We start from the raw sequence: 25,979 nt of genomic DNA, 5'->3' as shown, positions 1-25,979 counted from the left end.
TTCAAAACTCTCGTGTCTGTGCCTTTGAAGTCGAAAACATTGAAAACAAGACCACGATTGAAGATATCCATGTTTATGGTAAAAAATCATCATCCATGAGCTAACATTGAATTTTTGCACAATAGATATAGAACAGACCATGAATAGAATGGAGGTGTAGAAACATTGCCTGAAGACAAATACATCAAAGGCAAAGACAAATGCAGCAGAAGAAGACAAACAAGGGTTTTGCAGAACAAGGTGTGAAACAAATGCCAGCAGGGGTTTTTGTTGCAGATGAGAGATAAGACTCATAATGCTCATTTATTTCAATAAACATGGCATGTTGTTAAAAACATGTGGGGTAGCTCATGATTTCCAAGAGAAAAGGTAACAGTGGCCAAGAGTAAGGGAGATACCATGGAAAGCACCAACATCAATTGCTTCAGACAGACATATGCCTATTCCTAAAGCCGTGAGGCGAAAATGAGTTACACACACAGTTGGAGTTCAGAATGGCGACTAGGGAAAGAAGAACATAACATATTCTGTGTTTGAAAAAGGAAGAAATCTGTTTCATCTGAGCAACGAGTAGGGCATAAACACAAGCAAAATACTCAGAATGTATAGCACAAATAGTACACACCCAGCATTTAAAAAAATTACACACGGTTCAGTTCAGTAACAGCTAGCATGAAGGTCTGAGAAGAGATGAGTCCACAGCCAGCATAAACGTGACAAAATTCTGTCCAGAAATCAGACATGCAAAACAGTGCCTCCAGTTGATCCAAAAATGGTCCACAAAAATAGAGTTATGTAAAACAAATTGAAGATTTAATTTGAGGTATATTGCACAAAGTTTAGACTTGTAAAAACTAAATATCAGAAAAAGATACATGTGTGATGAAAACAAATCCCAGACTAGGAAATCACCACAAACAAATAATCCAATCAGAGCAAATTGCCTCATACCAGAATTAAATGACAGCAAAATTGTAAATGCAGCGGCAGCCATAAACACGTATTTGGCATCCAGAAGTAATATTTATTTTCATTGAAAATTTAAGAGACTGAGGTATCAGAATATATATACATATATAGGAATGGCAGCAACACAATGTATTTATGTCATGGCAAGCCTGCAAATGTATGAAACCCAAGATTGTTGTTATTGGCTAAAATGTCCAGCTGCCCCTGGTTTTTCCAGAACAACGTCAAATGTAACATTTTAAAAATTGAAAACTGTATGAGAATTTTGATCACAAAATTTTTTTGGTAATTTTTTTTGAAAGTCGAATCTGACTCATGAAATTTTTCAGTACTCACATTGTGCTTGGGCCCTTGCCAAAACAATGACAAAATAGATCTCTAGGTTGCAATTGGTCATTCCAGCTTGGCACAGCAAAAATTCAAATTTGCAATAAGGTGAAACCAGGTACAAAATTTTGTTTCCGCAATAGAAGGAAAAACAAGTGATGAACAAACAAAACAAAATGCAATAATATCAGGCCCCCATGGAGCAAAATTGCGGTGATGAACGAACCAAAATAAATGTGATTTGCAGAACTGTGATTGTAGTTTTGTGAACTGTGATGTCTTGATACAGGGTTTATTGGCCCAGGGCTTGATTTTGAAGTATTGTGCAGTTTTGTGAAAAGGTTGCCAATTCTCTGGTTTGCGTGATTCTCACAAGTCTAAGAACAATAGGAAGGAAGTATGTTTGAGGAAATCTAAAGTGTGAATGGTTTTGGGGGAGGACTTGAAGTTGCAGTAAATGATGGACTACTCCACAAAGGCACTTATACAAAGTTTTTTCAATCAATATATTGTAAAGCAAACTCCGAAGGAGTGCATCCAAAGAATTTGGTCCTTCAAGATGATTGTTCTTCGTGTTCTCACAAGTGGATGGTTGGGGTTCTTGATCTGAACTAAAGAGGATGCTCGCAAGATCGTGGAGGACAGATGGCCCCGGGCCTCACTTGACCTTTTAAGCCTTGAAGGCCTGGTCCGTCAGCTTCAACCCATGTTCGGAGGCTTCTAAAGATTCCCAATTTGGTTGAAGCTCCCTGTACTCCAATTGATATTCTAGTTGAAGAATGCAATGAGGGAATTCAGGAAACATTTGGGAAAACTCTAGATGTTGATTTCCGGTTTCATGCAAACTCCCTTTGTGACAATTGCTAGGATTTTGGTGGAAATGGGTCTTAGCGATGGGTTTCTTGGATAGCATGGATTGTTAAAGTTAGCTCGGACAGGTGCTTCCACATAGACTTGGTGTCTCCGCATGTGGAAGTAGCCCAACATACGCCTTTTACCAATATGACTTTATATTTATAAAGTCACTTTTAATTTATAACTAAAAGTGACTTAAGTTGCCTTAACGGAAGTTTAAGTCACAATCATTGATCTCAAGAGGACAAGCTTTAATCTTGACCATCCGTCTCTTTGGAAATCTAAGGTTAGGCCTTTGGTCACAAAGAGATAACAGCAAGTTGGGGGAAAAGTGAGCCACATTGAACACACAACATAACAGATGAGTTTTGAGGTTGAGAAGAACTAGAGAAGGAAAAGCAAATGGAACTGAGAAATTGCAGATCAGATTGAAGTTGAATTTTCCAGCAGTGCACGCATCCCAGGCAACCATAGTACGCGCTAGGGCAGCGTTAATCTCAGATATGAGGTTGGACAGAGTGGGAAGATTGCTGGGCTGAACCTAGGCAGTTTTCTCAAAAATTTATGAGCAGCTGTGCTAGCTTCATTTATTGCTCTAATTAATTTCTTGATTTCTCTAAAAGAGATGAAACTAATAAACCTTCTTTTGTTGGTTTTTCCCCATTGAGATTTTCTAGGGTAAAAGCTGCATCATTTATTGCGTGTGGTTTTATATTTTCCTCTGCATATATTTTTTGTGTGTTCTTGTTCATAAAAAACACGTTTATGAAAATATTTATTGGCTGAAAATATTCAAATTTGGGCATAAATTTTATTGGAACATCAACCAGATCTGAAACCTATGAAAAACTTACATGGATATCATTGTGGGTAATGTGAGTTATTGGCAGATGCAGATTTTGTATTACAATCAAATCCCCCTTAGATGTACCAATTGTCATTTTACAGCCACAATGTTACAGATTATAGTCAATCTTTTTCAAAGAAAATATGAAAAAGGATGTTTGTCTACAGGAAGATAATATGAAAAAAGGATGTTTGTCTAGAGGAAGAGGAATAGAAGAATCAACCCACAAAAATTGTTTGCACTTGAAAAATAATTTTATTGAATGGCATCTGATCTCACAGTTCAACAATAATTGATGGGAGAACGATCTAGCCTTTTATAATATTTATTGTAACAGCTAGATGATCACTAAATAACAATTAGTTTGACCCTACCAAAATAATATTATTTGACTTGTCATGCACATGTTGGAGACTAAGACATTTCATAAAAATAATTTTATGCTTTAAAAGAAAGTAGTTAACCCACAAGAGTCTCAACTTGGCTTGAAGAGGCAACATTGGGACCTTGGACTCCCACACGTGAGATTGATTTTGACCTTGAGCGAGCTAAATCAAAGGAATAGTAGCTTAGGTGGCTCCAACAACTAGTTTGACCCTTTTTTGACTCCCACATGTAAGTTTGCATGCAATTTTGACCAGTTACAAAAACTGCATTGTGGAGGAAACGCCATACCAAATTTGTCCAATGTTTTCATCACGAGGATTCCAACAACCAATCACTTGCCCCATATGGACCTAAAATTACCTCTAGACCCACTTGAATCTTGCCACATGTGAGATAGAAATGAAGTTGATTTTCGCTTGCATGTGTACCACCCTACTTGATTGATGGATTCTAGCAACTGAGTTTTGTCCAAAGTGTGATTCACTTCAACTTTGACATAAAGTTTGTCCATGCATGTCAAGGAATCACCTTCTTTTGGCCATTTTAACTCTTCATGTGGCTAAGAGAGAGAATACAGCCACATTAAAGGAGCGATTTTGCTTGAAATAACCTCTTTTCACCAAAATTTCAACATGGCATGTGAAGTATGCCTCTTGATGAACATTTTCAGCCACTGTTAAATTTTGGTCCCCAGAGCCCTATGCATTGGGATCAAAGTAGTGCCCCATAAAGCATGGAATGTCATAAACTATGAGCCTACCATGTGGAAAAACTAAATTACATTGTACCATTGCCCCATATGGACCTAAAATTACCTCTAGACCCACTTGAATCTTGCCACATGTGAGATAGAAAGGAGGTTGATTTCGCTTGCGTGTGTACCGCCCTACTTGATTGATGGATTCTAGCAACTGAGTTTTGTCCAAAGTGTGATTCACTTCAACTTTGACATAAAGTTTGTCCATGCATGTCAAGGAATCACCTTCTTTTGGCCATTTTAACTCTCCATGTGGCTAAGAGAGAGAATACAGCCACGTTAAAGGAGCGATTTTGCTTGAAATAACCTCTTTTCACCAAAATTTCAACATGGCATGTGAAGTATGCCTCTTGATGAACATTTTCAGCCACTGTTAAATTTTGGTCCCCAGAGCCCTATGCATTGGGATCGAAGTAGTGCCCCATAAAGCATGGAATGTCATAAACTATGAGACTACCATGTGGAAAAACTAAATTACATTGTACCATAGCCAAATGAGATGCATATAGACTCTATGACAAATGACAATGTGGAAAAGACAGGTGCACTTCTGACATGGGCTACACAAGCCCTACATAGTACTATGACCCCTACAAAACCAATGGCTCCCCTAAAGCATGTGTCCCAATAGATCCAAGTCAAGGCCTCTAATCCTATCCAAGATGAAAGAACTTGAGAATAGGGACTAAAGGGACCGAGCTTGGCCAACCATCACAGGCCTGAGATACCATATACATAATCATCGCATGGCCTACAAGCCTTTTAACTTGAATCTCTTTGGTCTTATAATGGTGTTGTCATGAAAAGTACTTGGGTACCTACCCAAGAGGTAACAATCCCTATAAAGTCTTGAAAGGGGATATAGACCAATGATATTGAGCGTAGTCAAAGGAAGGAATCCCTTCGCCCAAAAACAAGAAAAGAAATTAACATTGTAATGTCTACAAATGGTTCATTGGCAACTCCTCCTACTGAAGAGGATTTACATCATGCTAAGTCTGAGTAGGGGATAGACATTGGCTCCAAAGAATCCAATAGGTATTCTCCAAGACCAGAGAAAGTAAATAGAGAGAGAAGGGTGAAGGAAGCCAGCGGGTATTGATATAGACCCTATTAAGGATATTGGTCCATCCTTTACTATAAGGAAATCCCTATGGCATCATACACAGAAAGAAGCGCTACTTGAGATTTGATGGGGAAAGCAAAAGTCCATTAAGGGAGTCCTTAGACTGGGCAAATCCTCTCAAGGATTTCAAATTGGTTGCTTTGTCCTACAACTCAAGAGGGTTAACCATTGGCTTTATCTAAGTGAGTGGAAGTTCATAATAGATATATATTCTTCATTCAAGAAATAATGGGGCAAAATAACAAGCATGTAAATAGGTTAAGTAAATTATCTAGGGACACAGACTTCATTGCTTTAGATGATTTGAATAATCTAGTGGAATGCTTACAAGGTGGAAGAAATATTTATCCTCTATGTCAATCTGTTATTTTTCCTACAAGTATTTGGAACAAGTTCTTCTTTAATGATATTAGTCACAAGATTTGAGTTTTAAACTATTATGGCCCTAAGGAGGGCAAGAATTTTTTTGAGTTGGACTACTTAAGAGAACAAGGTCACAATCGGAGGAGATCTCAATTTTACTTTGAGCAACGCTAAGTTGTCGCAGGGAGGGGTTCTATAAGAGTTGCCTCTATGGCAAATTAGTTCGAGTATGAAAGCGAAGGGGTAGGTAATCAATGAATGAAATGAATTGATTAAAAATGAGCAGTAAAGCTCAATAAATAATACAATTGTATTTACAAAAACAGCAAGTTTCTACTAAGAATATAGAAACAACAAGTTTCTAACAAGAAACTGCTAATTACAATCATAGATGAGCAGTAAACACTAATATAGCATTATTCTAATACCCTCCCTTAATGCTCAATCTATTTACAACACCTATAGACCCTCTGAATTTTACAAACTTATCAGGACCAAGAGGCTTGGCTGCTCCGTTGTGGGAACATATAGCAACTAAATGGATCCGTCTTCAACAAGTTGTCGAATGTAATGGCAATGAGTTTCCACATGCTTTGTCCGTTCATGGAAGACTGGATTCTTGGCGAGTTTGAGCACTCCCTGATTATCACAGAACAAGGGAGTAGGACCTGCCTGGGAAACATGCATATCCGCAAGCATACGTCGAAGCCAAACTACCTCGCACGATGCCTTAACTGCTCCCCAATATTCTGCTTCTGTTGAGGAGAGAACCACTGCCTGCTGCTTCTTACTAGCCCATGTGACAGCGCTGGATCTCAGACTAAACACATACCCAGCTGTAGATTTACGGTCATCAACCAAACCAGCCCCGTCTGAATCTGTATAACCACTGAGTGTAGGATCTGAACTCCGAGTGTACAGAAGTCCATAATCAGGAGTGCCTCTGACATAATGTAGCACACGCTTTGCTGCTATCCAATGATCAGCCTTAGGAGCTAACATGAAGCGTGAAATGTAGCTCACTGCAAAACTAATATCAGGTCAAGTGGCAGTAAGGTAGATGAGGTTGCCCACTAACTGCCTGAATAAAGTTTCATCCACAAGTGGTGAGGATGACTGAGCTGAAAGTTTGAGCCCTGGTTCCATAGGAGTCGTGGTAGGTTTGCAATCCTGCATTCTGAACCTATCCACAAGATTTCTGGCATACTTGGACTGAAAGAGAAATATGTTGTTCTCAGTCTGCCAAACTTCCACCCCTAAACAGTAATGAAGAAGTCCCAAATCTGTCATATCAAAAGTGTTGCACAAATCCTGTTTGATCTCATGGATCAAATGTGTTGAACTGCCAGTAATGATAAGATCATCCACATAGACAACCACAAACAGAATATCATCACCAGTATGTTTGATATACAGGTTTGCATCAGATGGACTCCGCTGAAAACCATGATCTGTTAGGTACTTATCAATTTTCATGTACCAAGCCCGAGGGGCTTGTTTCAGACCATAGAGTGCTTTGACTAATCTACAAACTTTTTGTTCTTGACCGGCAACCTTGAATCCTGGAGGCTGCGTCATGTAGACTTCTTCCTGTAAGTCACCATTGAGAAAAGCACTCTTTACATCCATCTGATGGACTTTCCAACTGAACTGAGCTGTTAAGGCAAGGACAATCTGTATGGTACTCATCTTGGTTGTAGGAGCAAAGGTCTCCTCATAGTCTATGCCTTCCTTCTGTGAGAATCCTCGAGCAACAAGGCGAGCCTTATACTTGTCGAGGGTCCCGTCAGCTTTGTATTTTACTTTATACACCCATTTGCAGCTAATGGGCTTCTTCCCTGTAGGAAGATTAGAAAGGGTCCAAGTGTGATTCTTCTGAAGACTCTGGAATTCTGCTTCCATAGCCTGCTCCCACTCAAGTATACCCTTAGCCTCTGAATAGGTTTGAGGCTCAAAAACACTGTGTAAGTTAGCCATAAGAGCAAAATTTATTGTAGGCTGGTGTTTGCTCTTATTTCAGGAAGTTCTACCTTCAAGGAGCTCATTATCCCGGAGATCACCAATAGTTTTAGCCCACCATTTAGGCCAAAGAGTAGAAGAACCAATATCAAGAGTGGGTGGAGGAGGTTCTGGAACAACAAGAGCAGCAAGAGGAGGATTATTTTCCGAAGGAAGCTCAGGTAGTGCATCATTAAATATTGATGTTGCATCATCCCTCCCATTAGGTGGACCTAACGGAAGAAGAACACTGTGAGGCTGATCTTCAAAACACTGCTCAAAAGTAGGAGACTGAAAGAATCCTCTGTCTTCATCAAACACTACGTCCTGACTGAAGCTAAGACGACCAATGTTTATATCTATTAGCCTATAGGTCTTGTGGTGGTCACTGTACCCTGTCATCATGAGTTTCTGGCTTTTGGAATCCAACTTAGAGCGCCTAGCAAATGGAATCCAAACATATGCAACCAAGCCAAACACTTTGAGGTGACTGATCTGAGGCTTACGGCCAGACCAAACCTCCTCTAGAGTCTTCCCCTTAACAGCCTGAGTAGGTGATCGTTAAGAAGATAGACAGCAGTAAACACTACTTCAGCCCAAAATTTGTTCGGAACACTCCTGTGTTGTAACATGGAACGATCCATTTCAACAATTGTACGGTTGCGATGTTCGACAACATTGTTCCGCTGAGGAGTGTAGGGTGTAGTTAACTGGCGTTTGATGCCATGGGTATCACAGAAGTTGGAGAAAGCAAAAGAACAAAATTCCCACCCCCCCGTTATTTGTCCTAAGAGTTATGATATTATAGCCAGACTCTTTTTCTACTAAGGACTTAAACTTCTGAAAGATACTAAATACATCAGATTTATGTTTTAGAAAGTACACCCACATCTTTCTACCGAAATCATCTACAATAAGCAAAAAATATTTGCAACCAGTAACTGAAGATGTATTCATAGGACCACAAATATCAGCATGAATTAACTGGAGTACCTTAGATGCTCGCCAAGATTCTCCATCCTTGAATGAAGACCAATGTTGCTTGCCAGCTTGACAAGCGTCACACACTCCCAACTGCTGAGTCTAAATATCAAGTAATCCTGACAAGTCCCTCCCGAGAGAGCTGAGAGAGATACTGAATGTTTAGATGCCCATATCGTTGATGCCACAGAGTGCTGATGGGAGAAACACGAACTGCTAGAGCCACTTTTGGAGAATCACCAGTGTCAAGAACCCTATATAGACCATGATCCTCTAGGCCAACAGCAACCGTAAGACGAGTCTCCCTGTCAATAATGGAACACTTGTGCACATTGAACACTACATCAAGCTGAGAAGAGTTCCTCAAATCTAGCTAACAGACAGCAAATTGATTCCATACCAGGAACATAGTACACATTCAAGAAGATGAGTGTGCGCCCACCAAACTAGATTTGAACTGTACCTCTGCCAACCACTATGTACTCTTCACCTCCGCCGAATACCACAGAATCACTAAAAGGTGAGAAGTCAATGAACCAGTCACGCCTGTGAGAAAAATGACATGATACACCAGAGTCAATGTACCAAGCAGAAGACGGGGCATGATCTGAGGACCTCTTAGCCGTAAAGGCGTAAAAAACAAATTCCTTCTGCTCAGAATGTTCTGCAACATTCGCTTGCGGATAAGACCCTCCCTGCTTCTTCTGTTCAGAAGCAATCATCTGTCAGCAATCTTTCTTCATGTGGCCGAACTTGTGACTGTAATTACACTGCACATTTTTCTTCTTAGCAGGATCATAAGGCTGAGAAGAACCTTTCTGCTGAAAGCACTGAGAGGACTGATATTTGGTAGAAAAAGCATTTTCTGAGGAGGCTGATGAAGCACTACTACCAAACTGCTGTTTCCAACAATCTTGCTACATGAGTTTGGTGCATAACTCTGGAAACTTCAAATCAACATTAGTGTAGGTAATGTGTTTCTATGAAGTGCTCATAAGTTTTTGGTGGACTTTTCAGAGTGATGACTACTATATCTTCTTCCTCCATGGTCCTACCAATGGCTTCGAGCTAATCTCGAATGTCTTTAATCTTGTTAAGATGTTCCTGTAAAGACATATGTTCTTCCATCATGATGGATAACAATTGATTCTTTAGAAAGAAAGATCTGCTCTTGTCGGATGTCTCATGCAGTTCCTTCAAATGTTGCCAGATTTCAACAGTTGTCTTGTTGGAAGGAATCTGTGGTAACTGATCATCACTCACAGAGAGTTTGAGAAGCATAACAGCCTCTCGATTTCGATCATCAAATTTGTCTTGATCAACACTAGTTGTACCAGGACTAAGCTCTTTGCCCAAAACAAGCCGATCAAGACGCCTATATTCAAAAATAGTCAACATTCTTTGTTTCTAGATGTTATAATTGGTGCCATTAAAGCGTTGATTGCCTTCCAACATCAAATTAGTTAATGAGGCCATCTGCACGTTTCCCAAGACACGAAAAATGACAAAGAAGTCTGGCACAAATTTCAATGCAAATGCCAATTGATCCAGACAAAATCTGACAGGTGCTCAAAACAAAATTCAAATCCGCCGACTCGAAAATCGAGGCACGGAAAACGATGCACCTGGAAAATTATGACGACTACCCAGTTGAAATATCACAAAACCCACATCAAATCTGTAATCGGAAGAAATTTAAAATACCTTGGTCGATAAAAATTGAGCCACGAAGGATGGTCGTGTTAATGTTGCGGAGGCATTTACTGATGATGTTGTTGCAGCACAACGAACAGCTTCTAACGATACAGTAATTCCTGGTGAGACCGTTTCTTTATTATTATTTCAATTCCTCGAGAATCAACGAAACAACTCCTGGGGATATTACAATGCAAGAACCTGGGATCACACTTCTGAGTTCTGACAATAAACTGGAACTATCCTCTGCAAATGAACACGATCTTCTCCTAAAGATAACCTTTCGACAGGCAGAACTCAACGCCAAATCTTGTAAAGAAGACACTAAACTTGGCTGCAGAGATAGACCACCAAACTGATAAATATATTGCACAGTACATGGCTTCAGATTTAATTCCAAGAGTTTCGATTCCACTCGGCTATATGTCCCATCTAGAAATATGGAAGGTGCGTCGAATGGATAAGCGTGGAGATTGTTGTGTCTGAGACGATGGGGGTGGGTTCGAATCTCAACACCAGCCACCGGAATTGATGTGCGGGAAAAAAATTCACGTGGAGCCCGCTGTAGAGCCTGCGTGAAGCGTCGGACGTGCCTGCGATGTTGGACAGAACACGGTGATCCTCGCACTGAGCAAATTCGTCCTCTAATTATTTCTGCCCTCGTAAATGATGAAACTCGGTGCCAGCAAAAATTGTCTTGATATATTTTGGCTTCCTCGACCACTCTATCCAGCCATCAAAATGATGGATTCGGCCCTTATAACCTGTGTGGATGGAGCCGGTGAATCACCAGAGCAATGAGCCCTCTGGCAAACTGCCTCTATGCGGCACGAACCTCTCTAGGGTTCGAGGGCGAGCAATAACTTACAGAATGTGCACTGTCTGATCCTTTCCCAAGTTCATCGACGGTCGTACTGAGGCACTGGAGATCTCAGAACAAGAGCGGGAAAAAAATCCTTTGATTACTGCGGCTCAGAAATTTTGACGCCCAGTAAAATAAAATAAAAATTCAAACTCCTAGAGAGCTATTTCGAAATGAAGCAAAATTTCTCAAACAATGAAAACTTATTTCAAAAAAAATACCCAAGCTCTGATACCATAATCAATGGAAGAATTGAATTGATTTACAATGAGCAGTAAAGCTCAATAAATAATACAATTGTATTTACAGAAACAGCAAGTTTCTACTAAGAAAGTAGAAACAGCAAGTTTCTACTAAGAATATAGAAACAACAAGTTTCTAACAAGACACTGCTAATTACAATCATAGATGAGCAGTAAACACTAAAATAGCATTATTCTAATAGTAGGATTGCTTGATTTGGAACCTCTGAAGCTCTTGGCCACTTGGAGGAATAAGAAGGTTGGAAAGGCAAGAATCTTAGAGAGGTTGGACAAGTTTTTATCTCAAAGAATTTGCATAATGATTGGACAAAGTTCGAACTTGGGTTGAACCTAAAGGTAGTTTAGATTGCCTTATTCTCATTCAAATGGAAAGATAAAACCGCAAGCCTATTAGACTTTAAGTTTAACCCACAATGGCTCAAAGAAGATTATTTCTAGAGATTAATTAAAATGGAATGGGTGCCCTCTGACGTTAATACGGGGAAGACTGCAAGCTATAAATTTGTCAAGTCCTTGAAGAAGGTCAAAAAAATAACTAGTGAATGGGTTGTTTGTAAAAATAAGGAGAAGGATCAAGATCTAAAGTTAGTGGAGGTGTAATCTATGAATTGTTTATCTAAAATGTAAACAATTGCATCAAAGAGGAAAAGATGGCTAGATTCAAGGATTTGGAACGAAGGAGCAAAAAGCTTCTAGAGTGGAGGGAGACTAAGCAGTAGATGAAGAGTGGAGCTATGTGGCTCAAGAATTTTTTTCCATAACTTTGAAAACCATAGGAAAAGGATAAATTCACTTTGGGAGCACGTCATAATCAAAAAGCACAACTAATTAATAATTTTCTAGGCTTATTTGTTTTGGGAGTGTATCACTGCCAAACTCTCTACAAGGAACTAACACAAATTAATATTGGATATTGAAGCTTACATCCTATTTCCCTAGTTTCATTATATAAGAAGACAATAATTAGATGATTGTAAAGATATCTAAGGACGAGTTTAAAGTTGTCTTGGCTTCATTTAAAAGAGATATAAATTTGGGCCAGTGCAAGAGAGATGTAGAGTTCTCTATTTGGCTTTTATGATTTATTGGAAGAAAATCTCTAGAAAGGTTCTAGGAGCAATCAATTCGACTTTTCTTTATTTGATCCCTAAAAAAGACAAGCCATCTTCACTTAATGAATAAGCCTATCTCGTTATGAAATTGTGTGTAAAAAATTCATAGCTAAAATCCTCCTTGTTGGACTTATAAAGATATTTTCTAATGTTATATTACAAGAGAAATTCAATTTCTTAGCATGAAAGCAAATTTTTAAGGCTATGTAGGAAACCTAGGAGGGATTTCACTCCATCAAAGCAAAAACAACTCCCTTGTATGTTGTTGAACTTGGACCATTCCAAATCATATGATAGGATGAGTTGGCTATATTTGCAGGTGATGCTCATGCATGTGGGTTTCAATTTGATGGTTGTTTTTGTTAAATTATGCAACTAGGGTTAAATTCCACTTTGGACAGCTCATTTGATGGAGATAATTGTAGCATTAAATTCCTCTCTTCAAGAGGACCAAAATCAACCTAAAGATCACCCATTTTGGACAAGCAAAAGTTGGAATTTTAATTTATTCTCACTCATGTACAATTGTTAAGGTCGGCCACACATTTATGTAGGCTCATGATGCCCATTCAACATGTCTTTTCACCCACTCGGATTGGTATAAATACAAGAGACATCACACCTCATTTGGAGCATCAAGCAACACAACATATCTTCTCTCTCTCCTCTTATTATTGGTTTGTACAGCTCAGACTTGGAAGGACTCCTCTCACACGTGCGAAGGACAGAAGACACCTTTGACTGGGCCGAATTGCAGGGTTGTTTCAGGGCATTGACCTGCGTTGACTTGGGCACATTTGACATGCTTTGACTGCGTTTTCTTTGGGACTGTTTCTGTTTCAAGAGGCTGCATTGGAGGGCACAGAATCCGAGGAAATCTGGGCACTTTGACTGCAGACTTATCTCAGACATTTGACGCAGACTTCACCTATGCGTTGACCAAGTTTGACTGTTCAGATTGGCACTGTTTTGACAGATTTTTGACCTGCTAAGGAGGCCAAATTGAAAGCCCTTTGACCAAGCTGCTGGAGGACAGTTTTGACCCTTGACCATTGACTGGTTAGGGTTGACTCTAATGTTGTTGACTGCTGTTGACCGAATCAGATTACAGAAGGTTCAGATTTGACCATTGTTGGCTACATCTCTTTACTTTGTCTCTGCTTTGGATAATAGTTTGATATTGAATATTGACATTGGATGTTGGATGATGTACTCTTTCTGCTCAACATTTGAAAACAATCTAATAAGGAGGTTTGCAAGGGGTTTCCCCACATCATATTTTGCCCTGGTCTTTGACCAAATTTGTGTTTCTTGTCTCTTGGCTGTCTTTCTATGTGCATTTATTTATTTGTTCTATCTACTATTGCTCTACTGTCATTGGAAAATTGAAGAAGTGAAATTGAGAAATTGAATGTTATTAAATATTGCTGAAGTAATAGTTGCAGCATAGAACGAGTGATGAAAAATTAACAGTTTCATGGATTATAGGGCGTATTTCATCAATTTCAATTGTTGTTCCTACTAATGGCTCAATGGCTGCTTTCTTTAAACCTTTGCAAGGATTGCAACAAATATGTCCTAGTCCCCTTTGCTCTTCCTGTTTCTAGTAAAGGGTTTATGCCAAGAAGCATGGTATTATTTCAGGTATCAGTATTGGGTGTTGGATTCAGGTAGCACACCTACTATTTGTTGATGATGTGTTATTGTTTTCTAGTAGTCATGATACAGAGGCATGGTATTAGTTCAGGTATTAGTATTAGGGGGTTGGATTTAGTTAATGCACTCACTATTCGTTGCTGATGTGTTATTCTTTCTAATAGTTATGATATAGAAGTAGAAGGATTAATGCAAACCTTAAATATTTATGGAATAACTACATGGATGTCATCGAGAGGTGCAGGATTGATCTAAAGATCATCCGATTCGGATAAGTATTCATGAAGATATGAATTTATTTGTGTTACGGCCCACGGGACAATTCGTCAAGGTCGGCCAGCAACCAAATAAACCCCTCATGTGCTCCACGTTTTTGTATAAATAAAGGTGCCTTGAATCATTTGAGAACACAACTCTCATGATCTCCCTCTCTCCACTTGTTTTGGGTTTGTCTTCTCTCAAGGAAGACACGATGGAGAGGGTCATCTAAAAGAGCTGTAGATGCAGTCATCTAGGAGAGCCCTAGCCGCAGTCTTGGAGGAGATCTGGCTGCAGATCTAAGAAGCCCTAGCTGCAGTAAATTGGAGTTCTAATGCACAGCAAAGGGAGCCCTAATCCGCAGCAAAGGGAAGGCTCTAATCCGCAGCAAAGGGAGCTCTAATCGCAGCAAAGGGAAGGCCCTTATACGTAGCTAATGGGATCCCTAAACCACTGTCAAGAGGAAGCCCTAAACTGTTGTCAAGAAGAGCCCTGAGTCAAGGCCTTAGCCGCAGCATTAGAAGGACTTCGTCCGCAGCAGAAGGGACCTTATCATAGCATGACGCAACGTGGGCATGGACAGCAGCAACACAGGGAAACCGCAGTCAAAAGGCGGAGAGATTCAGGGCTGTATATGTATGCATTTGAGTGCAGGTAAGTGTTGTCAGTTTGCCCGAGTTCATGAGGAAAGAAACGCTGCTGTTTGGGTATCATTTCGGAAGGCAGAGTGCCACAGCTAGCTGTTGTGCTAGGCTGCAAGCGAGAGCACACAACTGAGGTTGTGTCAAGGACTTTCAAGGGTGGACAGCACCTTCAAAGGGCAGTGTGGCATGAGGGAAAGCTCTTCAAGATAAACTGCAGTCCTAAAAGGACTTATCTCCTGACTGTGTGGTAGCCCTAACCTGAACACAGTCATAACAGCAATGGGCAGCAATACATATGATCAGTATTGCTAGACATAGGTGCTGCAATGGGACAGCATGGCAATGATGAGGTATTATAGCATGCATGGTAAAACATGATGCAACATGGGACAGCTGCAAGCATGAAGAATCATGGACAGCAACAGCATGGTAAAGCATGGACAGCTGCAAGTAGAGTGCTGTATGGGACAGCAGTATAGTACTTGATGCAGCTAGGACACAAAGCAGCAATGGTGCAGCAAGCACATGGGCATAGCATGGTGCAGCCGTGGCACTAGGTAAACACTGGGACAGCAGCAGCATGAGGTCCAGTATTGTGATGATGGGTGCAGCATGGTGCAGCACAGTGAGGTGCAGCATATGGACGAGATGCAGCACATGATAGGTGAATGAGTCACCTTGGAGAATCAGTTGAAGCAGCATGTCTTCAACTGATCTCATGTAGAGATAATATATTAGTTGAAGCAGCATGTCTTCAACTGATCTCATGTAGAGATAATATATTAGTCGAAGTATTGACTTCTGTTGTAAATGTACTATCTCTCTCTCTCTCTCTGCTGAACTATTGAAGAACATATAAGAAGAATTGATCAAGGGTTTCCCCACATTGGGGTTTGTCCCTGGCTAGCGCCACATCTTGTGTCCTCTTGTCTTGGCTTGTCTTCTGCAATTTATGTTTATGTTCTATCTGCAGTTTACTTTAATGCTGATGTGATTGCTAAAGATATTGAGCTAACTGTGAAAATTGAAATAAATTGCTCTAAGCATAGAACATACCTAAACTTAACAGAGGTTGAACGTGAGTATAATTTTACAAGGATATTTCCATTTTAAAAATTAAATTTCCAAGACGGGTTTAATTTTTGAGTTGAGTGGATTTAGTAAAAGGGACAGGGAATGGCTTTTGAGAAAGGTGGAAGCTCACAAATCTCTTGTAACAAATGGCTTCAAGTAGGAGTGATATTGACAATGGTTAAGTTAGTATTGGAGGTTATCCTTGTTTTTGGCACACATTAGCACATTTCTTAAAAGGGTTCTCAAGAAGATTAGAGAAACTTGTTTTAAATTTCCATGGTCTCAAAAGAAAGATACAGAAAAAGTTCCTTTGGTTAAATGGAGAAGCACTGTTCATCCAAAGAAGTTGGGTTCGTTAAGGCATGAAAACCATCCATCAGTTTGGTTATGCTTTGTCAATAAAAAGAATATGGCAAACTATGCCTTTCGAGGGGCTTTCAGAAGAAAAAGAATTATCAAAAATACGTTAATCCTCAGTACTTTATAGATTTAGTGAGGAACCTGAGGAATCGTATTAAAAAATTATCTATCTAATGGAAGATGTGGTCCTTTCTAATCATTGTTTCCAGTTTGTCTTTGAGGGTAGGTTCAAATGAACAGATAAGATTTTGTGTCGATTCTATATTGGGATGTGGAAAGGAGTTTCTTTTGTTAGTTTTCTTGACCATGGAGCTTCAGGAGGGGAATATTTTTACTTGACAACAAGAGGGAGATCTTATATCATCAAGCATTTGGCATCAAGTGAGTGAATTTGCCAAGGAGATAAGACTAGTTAGTGCAAGTGCAATGAGATGGTCAACTTTTATTGGCATTTTTAGAAAAGAGTCATATTAGGCTAAAAGAAGAGATGGATTCTCTTGCTTGAGCAAAAAACAAAACTACAGGGAAATATACACCAAAGCTAGGTTATAAGGTACTGGTGGAGGGAGAGATTCAAGAACCTTGTCTCTGGTGGAATAAAATCTAGAAGCATAACATCCCAAAGAAGTCATATGTCTTTCTGTAGATATCCATCAAGAACATATTTCAGAGCTAACACACTGGGCCAAGCCCTAAGCGGATATTTGTAAGGCCTAAGTGGTAAAGAAATTGTATCTCATTTGCTTATTCATTGCTCGTATGAAAATGGAAGCCCTGGTAAGTTTTCAAAACATTTGGAAAGAGACCTTAATGGAGACATGCCTAACACAATGGTTTCCAATGAAAGAATAAAAAGAATTGCAAAGGTTGCCATGTCTCATCTTGTGGGGGATTTGGTTAGTGAGAAATGATGGAATCTTTGAGGACATGTATGTGCCTAATTTTCAAATTATAGCTCAACTTCAGTCTATGATTACTAGGATAAGTGTATTTACTATTGCCTAAGTAAAGGATCCCTCGAGTGTTGGGGATTTATTGATAGACAAGTCAAAACCATGAGGCTCTTTTGATGGAGCAAGGCAAGAATCTGCCATTCTGAGCAATGCTAGGGGTTTATGATATTTTTTGTATTCTTGGTATTTCAAATTCAGAGTTGGTCTTGGCTCGAGGTCAAACATTTAGTGGAGTTCATGGCCTTGAACCTTTTGTTGTCTTTAGCCAAATACAAGCAATGTTCTAAAATCCAATTATTGATGACTCCTCTTTGGTAGTCAAGTGGATGAATGAGAAAAGTCAGTTATCAACTTACTATTTAGTTCCCTTGGGAAAGTAGTTGTAAGTGATTGCCACCAATCAACTTAATAATCTTTCCTATAGATATAGAGAAATAAATGAAGATGTTGACACACTTTCAAAGGACCGGTTGTAAATGGAGGTTGGTTCCTAGATGATAGAAGAATACAATGAGGGCATGCAATCACCATCTTCAAGACATTTCATCCAAGGTGTCTCTCATGGAGAACCTTATTTGACCCACAATTCTCTATGGTTTAGAAGTTTAGGACCTTATAGGGTCTGATTGAGCTCTAGTCGAGATAGTGTCATCCCTCCTCCTTCAATGCATTATTAAATGCAAAAAGACAATCCCTCAACCCAACATATGGTGCTCAGCCCCTCCAACTTGAGACTATGTTTAACCTAGTATCATTTCTACATTGTGTTCAAATTTTAGCTGACTCAGTAGAGGGCTAGGGACAATACTCATACAATGCCTCCTATTCATCAAAGTCCATTACTTTGGCTAGCCACATGGTTGTGTCGGTTGTTGATTTGCAAGGGTCTCTGTTAAAATTGGCAACTAGGGCCAAATTCCACTATTGGACAGCTCATCTGTTGGAAATGATTATTGCATTGAATTCCTCTTTTCAAGAGGACCAAAATCAACCTAAAGATCACCAAATTTGGATGAGAAAAAATATTTATTTATTCAAAAGGAATTCTATAAGGCATGACCTTATCAAGGCGGGAAAAATTTAAAATTTGAAATTTGAATTTGCCTCCATGTGTCAAGGTCGGCTTCACCTCCATAAGGACAAAACGTCATGTCTAATTGTATATATATATGGGCATCCTCCAAACTCATGAGACACATCCAATGGGCTATCACATCAAGATATATCCCTCTGAAATATGCGCAGGACTGAGGCAGCTAGATGAAGGCAGGAAGAAGGGTCTTTTGGCATCTCTTGAGATGGTTTCTGTTGCAGGTTATTTTGTTGAGGAGGCCGCATATTTCAGAGGTAAGTAAGGCTGGTTCTGTGGACAGTTAGTAGTGTATTTGTCTTCTGTTCTGGGCTGCAGGGATTCTGTGTATTGCAGAAGTGAGTGAGACCTTGTTTGGAGGGTCGAAGGGGCCTAATGAAGGCCTACTATCCTAGCTGCAGCCACACAGAGATCAGCACAGGTGAATGGAGGGTGATTTCCCTTTGAAAACAGGCTCGGACCTCTTGCTGTAGCATGACCGCAGGCTGTAGGAAGCCTTGAAGAGGATCCCAAGGTTAAATACTGTCTGGAGAAGGCCTAGAAGAGACAGTTAAAAGGGGCAGCTAGTTTGGAAGGGAACCATAGTTATTAGAGAAGTATTTAGGGCTGCTGGTGTGCCCTAACCAGAGCTCAAGTTGCACAGAACCCTAGGACAGAAATGTAGGACCTAACCAGACCTCACTTCAGGAAGGTGCCATCTGATCTCTAAAACATTGGGCCATCTACTTGTTTAAGGCAACGATATTGGATCTACAAAATTGGCAAGTCATGTTGACTTTAAGTTATTGTACTCTCTCTCTGTTGAACATTTGATATTAATAATAAGAAGATTTGACCAAGGGTTTTTCCTTGGCTTGAGCCAATTCCTGTATTCTCTTGTCTTGGCTTGTCATCTGCTCTTATGTTCAATGTTCTCTCTTCAGTTTCTGTGATTTCTAATGAAATAAGAATTGCTAATGATATAATTAAGTATCTGACCTAAGCAAGAACATGTTAACTCCAAAATTTAACAGTCTCAGACCTTTTGGAGTATGTGGTTATTTCGATGGAATGGTCTCCTCCATTCAACTACTCCCTTGACGTAACTAAACACCTCCTACCTACCAGGCAAGAATTGATCAAGATTACCCAAGACAACATTTACATGAAGTTTATATATGTCACTTGAACAAACCCACCATGCAAGTTACTTTCAAAAATGGCTTCTTATGTTGAACACTTCATGGAGGTGAGGGGCGGACTCATTGTCCAACCTCCATTCACATGTCATCGTAGGATGCATGCTCTTTGTATTACTTGGGACAAGTTGGAGCAACATCACATAGAAATTTAGGTAGAGGTGGAGCACCAACCCGATCTATCAAACCAGATCTACCAATTGTATGATCTTCAAAAGGTTAACACAAATAAGCACGCCATCTTCCACTACCCCATCTACTAGAAGCTCCAACAGTCCTTCCATTGTCTCTTTAGGCTAACACAAAACCTCTCCCATTCCTTTGGGTAGCCAACCAAAGATGACTAGCCTTATACATGCAAAAGGCCTTCAAATTCAATTCCACTACTCTCTGGCTACCTTCGCTACCAGTGTCCACCTCGATTATCACTTCCTTTTTTACAGTGCCCTCATCTGCTACGAGCACCAAGAGACAAATTGATAAAATCCTCAATTCTAACTCTAATTGTAAGGCCAAGCGACTATCTCCTCGAAGACCTCAGCAACATTGCCAATCCAAATTCCATCAATATTCAAATGATATCACCCAAGCCCCAACAATGGACAACCTCTTCAGGAAGCAAACACGGTGCACAATTGAAATCTTCCTCTAGTTCCTCCTCAAGACAATCCTTTATCCGAGGTTTTCTCTAATGGGACCCTAATACACTTGAATTATTTGTACTCTGAATCTAGATCCATTCCCATAGTGCATCTTTCTCCCATATCTGCTTTCCGTTTTTGAATTTGGTTCAGGAATTGGCTTGGTTCAGCACATTAGTTTCTGCATCTTGTTTCTTTTAGGAACCATCTTTATGCTCCCACTTCAGATTGACACCACTGTACTTGGCAGTCCCATTGACCTACTTTAGTTGTCATTTATTGGACATCAATAAAATAATTTCCTCTTATCTGGGTAGATTCTGTTAGAAGCCAATTAGAGAAGTTTGTTCACTATTGTTCTTCATCTTTATGTCCAGTCATACATAGTTTTTTTGTCTAGTTTTTCACTAGGGTGGTGCATATTGTGGAGCAGCTTACAAGTTGTGTTTTCCACTATAATGTAACATTTCATGGATCTTCATGGACCCTGTGGTGACTCATTAAGGAATAGTTTTCAATCTCCAATAGTTTGAGATGCATAAAATCCAAATATCTTTCCTAGAGGAAGAACAGTCTCACTGATTTTATATCTAGAGTTCTGGATCTCTTTTTGGGTGCTAGCAGTGCTTAGGCACCTGAAAAAAGTAATTTTAGTTCTTTCTTTGAATATAAATTACGTCTTTTCTGTTGGACCAAGAAAAAATTATACTGTTCCTACGAGCGTATCTAATATTTTTAAGATAAAATTTATACCTAGAAAACTATTATATATACATGATGAGCTTTTACCAATACTAAAAGTGCTCATTATTTCAGATATGTTCTATAGACACTGATCTAAACCACAAGTAATCTCCAAACGTTTGCAACATTCCTGAAAAATAAATCTCTGGTTTGAAGTAAACAAAACAGACTTATGAGAAAACACTTACAGCAGCTTTAGATTCAAAAGGGTGCTCATCCTCCAAGTGGGAACAGAGGGAAGCAATGTCATAGTCATCAAAGCAGTATGGGCATGAGAAATCCGGACGAACATCCTCATCAACCTCGAAATCATCAATACTCAATCGGTCTACACTCAAACCATATACGACCCAATTCAGGGACAATCATCATAATATGTCTTCATTGTTTCCCAACAAATGATACCATACAATTTTTATTATAGACAAAATATTCAAAAATCTACACTAGTTCGGGGCATTCCAGGAACAACGCACCCACTGTGAAGTTGATAACTTTCAGAAGTTCAAAAATAATCAGAACTTGCATGTAGCATCAAAGAAATCTGACACAAATAGGGTTACTTTGCTTATTTAATTTTGCACCCAAAACAAAAACAATTGCTGATTTCCAGATTTTTGAAGATTGCAGAACTTGCATTCCCAGAATTAAAGAAAGGGCTTTTTTTTCAGTCCTTTAAGAGGAAACCCAAACAACGGAGAAAGGGCCGACATAAACCCAACATAAAAAGGCTTGCTTCCATTAGTAAAATTGATTTCTAATTTCACTCTAAAAATACACAGATAAAAATTTGGAAAATTAAAATATATATATATAAATGAAATCCTGCATTTCTATAATGAAGGAAAGGATTTTTTATTTTTTACAGTTTATATCATTTATGTGAGCACCCAACAAAATGAGAAAAGGGGAACATCAAACTGACATAGGAAAGGATACTTCCATTATTAGAATTAATTACTTAATTTTACATCGTAAACACACCACACAGACATTTGCTAATTTTCAGACTTTTGAATCAAATCGGGACTAGCATTCCTATAATCAAATACAGGATACCTTTCTTTTTTTTAATTTCCATCGTCTAAGCAAAAACCCAGTCAAATGAGAGACCATCCCACCATGAAGATGCTATCGTTCAGATGTTTAAATAAATTCAAAAACTTGCATTCATATCATTGAAGAAAATCTGACACAAAAAGGGTTACTTCATCAAATTTAATTTCTAAGTTTTAGAATGATACAGCCAGAAAATGTTGCTATTTACAGATTTCTAGAAATTTCGAAGCTTGCAATCTGATATCATAAAAGAAAAGGAATTTTTTTCTTTTTCAATTCGTTTTTAAAGCGAAAAACCAACAAAATGAGAAAGAAAACCACCCCCACAATGAAGTTGCTTACTTTTAGAATTTAAACAAATTCAAATATTCGACTCCTATCACCAAAGAAAACCACACTAAAAATGTCGCTTCCTCTATTAAATCTATTTTCTAAATTGTAGAACGAAAACAAACCAGAAAATTTGCTATTTCTTCAATTTTTTTTAAATTCAGAGCTTATATTTCTCTTCATCAGAGAAAAGGGTATTTTCTTTTGCAGTTTGTCTTTTAAGCCAAAAAACCAACCAAATGAAACCCACCCAAGATGAAGCTGCTAGCTTTCAGACGTTTAATAAAGTTCACAACTTGTATTCCGATCATCAAAGAAAACCTGGCATAAAAAGGGTTACTTCTTTCATTGAATTCAATGGCATGAAAATCCAACCCTTCATTTTTGACAAAAATGTAAGCTAAGGTAATTAACGTATACAAAATAGACGTTTTATAAAAAATGTGAGGGTGCGAAACACACCAAATTGGGGCTGAGAATGGTGCAAGGAATGCTGCCTCTTTGCAGCAGCCAATCGGGCGGCCCAGAGCTCGGCATCCATCCTTCTTAACCCTCGCTCCTCAACGATCCCACGATTTGCAGCAACAGCACCCAAAATCCGAGCCCAAATTCGTTCGTTTTCACTTTCGCAAACCCTCAAAATGAAAATCGGTAAGTGAGAAGAAAATAAAAAATGAGCTTCTGCGTATTTTGTCCAAAAAGAGGGCGATTCGCCACCAAATGGAAGGAAAATTACGGATTTGGAATCGTGAGGCTCTGCAGAATTCAGTGAAAGAATTGTTTCCCCGCAACTTCTTGATCGATAAATGCTGTGAAGTTCACCAAAACGCGGAGTGAGAGAGGAGGACCAAAGATGCTGAGAATAGTCCAAAGGGCGGTGGGTCAGAGCGGGGCTCGGCTCAGAACCTGGAGATTTGGTACCCAAGCTGGAGGCCCACACCTCCGGGGCGGCGGCCGACTTGGTTTTGTGATTTTATGATGGGGGCCGTTGAGAAGGTTCGATCTCGAGACCTGAGGTCAGGGACCGAGGCACCTGTGACACGTTCTATAGCTGGTGATACGTAGCTAGAAAAAAGGTTAAAATGGATTGCCCCATTGTTTGAAATGGTTTGGAAATGGTCTTTAATTTTTCCGGCAATGAATTAATAAAATTAATAATTATCATATTATTAAGAGTTTAACAATAATAATAATTATATTATTAAGAGTTTATTTAACAACATTTTCAAATTAAAGATTTATATTAATATCTCAAATTGATTGGTTATGTTATTAAACTTATTTTTTATTTTTATAAAACTTATGATGCTATACTAAAAATATATATAACGGTTTAACTATATTATGTTGATAATAGTATCGTATGATATTATACTTTGGTTGTTATTTTTTATACTTAATAAAATGGTTAAAATTTTAATTTTAATTTTAAAATAAAATTAAATTTATTTTAAATTTTAATTTTTAAATAAAATAATTTTTAAATTAATATGCTAATATTTTATTTACTTTTAATTAATAATAATGTGATATTTTTATGATAAATTTTGTAGGTGGTATGATTAATGTTTATTGGAAATTAGTTTATTTTAAAAAGTAAGAGATTATTTGTATTTTTTTTAATTCTCCATAAGCATTAAGGGTCACATTTCAATATCACTATAATTTTCATGATAAGCATTGCACATTTCAATATCACCATAATTTTCATGACTTAGAAGGTTAAGAAAATTAATATTGTGAAAAATATTTTAAATTTGTAATTTAATATGGGTATGTGTGGTATTTTAAGAAAAGGTGTTTTTTATTTTGAACTCTCTAGTGTTATAGAGATGACAAATTCATTATCACAAAGCATTTTTGAAATTGTCGAATGCCTAGTTTCACTATGTTTTTATTTAGCAATATTGATTTTCTTATTTATGCTAGTCAAAACACATATACACTTTTCATCTTTTAAATTAGGGATGACTACCTCCTAATAGTATCTCAATTTTATTTTATCTTCTAACTATTTATTGCTTCATATATTGTCCTTAAATTTAAATGTAAAAAAAAAATAATATTATTGGTATTCTCTCTTGAATAGGGTGTCATCATGTCACCACTTGTAAGTATGAAGAGCCATGACCACCCATCCTTAATTCGTTGTGCATGTAACGGAGAGTTGTCAATAGTAGAATTGGGTTATGGCACTAGCAAAGGTCCATCTTAACTCTCGTTCTACTAAGCATCAAGAGGGATCAAATCTCTTTTCATTGTAAAAGAGGTTTGCATATAGAGACTTGATCCATCTTAGTGCTTGGTAGATTTGGAGTTAAGAGGGATCTAGGTTGGTTTAATTTCCCCCTTTAAATAGGTTGCATTCCACATGAATGCCATGGGTCAATACCACGGGTTCTCAATACCATGGGCCATTTTTATTTTTATTATTATTTTATTTATATAGAGTTATTTTTATTTTTATTGTAATTTAATTGAATTAATGTAACACCCTCCATATCTACCCAAGTAACCGGCCAACCACGATAAACATGTGACGAGAAGTTACTATGATATGATTCGACCTCCTAAGTCACCTTAAGGAAGTGGAACCGACAGAAACACACCATACAAACCCTCCACATCAACAACTAGACTTTCATGAACCATCCCAACCTCTCAGGTAACCAGCCCCTGAGCCCCACTGAGTTTTTAGACTAATTAACCCCTAAATGCTCCCATAATATGGACATGCATGCATCCAACAGGCTCTGGATGCTCCCACAGCATGGTGTGTCACCGTCTATGGACTTTTTTGCTTAATGTTATGCCCGCATCCCTGGGATTTTGTTGAAAAATGTGCAACAAGAAATGTTAAATTTAGAATGTGCTAAAAATAGACCTGCGAAAAATAGCATGGCTAAAAATAGCAGTTTGGCCAATGAGGTCATTGGCCACATTGGGTGAGAGGTGAAACTGCTAAAAATAGAAAGTTCTAAAAATATCATTTTTGGGTCCCTTCCTATTTATAGCAGTCCCTAGTCTATCTATAGGAATTAAAATTAATCTTGGTCTTAACAACAGTTGGAAATATTAATTAACTAATTCAGTTGAGTTAATAACTTAAGGAAATTCAAATTTGAAGTCTTTGTGAGCATGCACATGAGTTGCCCCACTAATTGAGGAATTTATCCTTAATTTCCTCCACTGATTGAGGGAATAAGTATGAGTTCTATAATGAGAGAATCAGTTGACTTTGTTCTTACTAGTCAAGTCCAGATAGATTATTTTAACAAGTGGTTAAAATAATGAGATATAGTTTGTTAATGCTTGCATGCATGTGACAACTATTATTTCACATAAATGAGCATTCACTCATGGATAACTGTTGCATGTAAGTTCAGTCAGAGACCCTATTGGGATCAGAGAAGGGACAGTGTACTGTCAGTTGGATGATTATTTTCCCTA

General features: G+C 38.5%; 1 protein-coding gene across 1 annotated transcript in view; it reads right to left on the bottom strand.

The window, feature by feature from the left end:
* The window catches only part of LOC149209055 (protein DEHYDRATION-INDUCED 19-like), a 58,860-nt gene extending 35,491 nt beyond the window's left edge, over window positions 1–23,369 (bottom strand). Inside the window, exons 1-2 of the mRNA XM_089396274.1 lie at window positions 22,992–23,369; window positions 21,329–21,468 (exon numbers count right to left, since the gene is read on the bottom strand). Coding sequence (XP_089252400.1) covers window positions 21,329–21,468; window positions 22,992–23,070 — 219 coding nt within the window. The 5' untranslated portion in view covers window positions 23,071–23,369. The remainder of the gene's footprint in view (window positions 1–21,328; window positions 21,469–22,991) is intronic.
* Between the last annotated feature and the right edge of the window lie 2,610 nt (window positions 23,370–25,979).

This window comes from Pinus tabuliformis, chromosome 1_2 (assembly GCF_031772625.1).
Source record: "Pinus tabuliformis cultivar Carrire ecotype Pingquan chromosome 1_2, CPIR1, whole genome shotgun sequence".
Lineage (NCBI taxonomy): Eukaryota > Viridiplantae > Streptophyta > Pinopsida > Pinales > Pinaceae > Pinus > Pinus tabuliformis.
The sequence above is the reverse complement of the archived record's forward strand: the minus strand, read 5'-3'. Positions and strand labels throughout refer to the sequence as shown.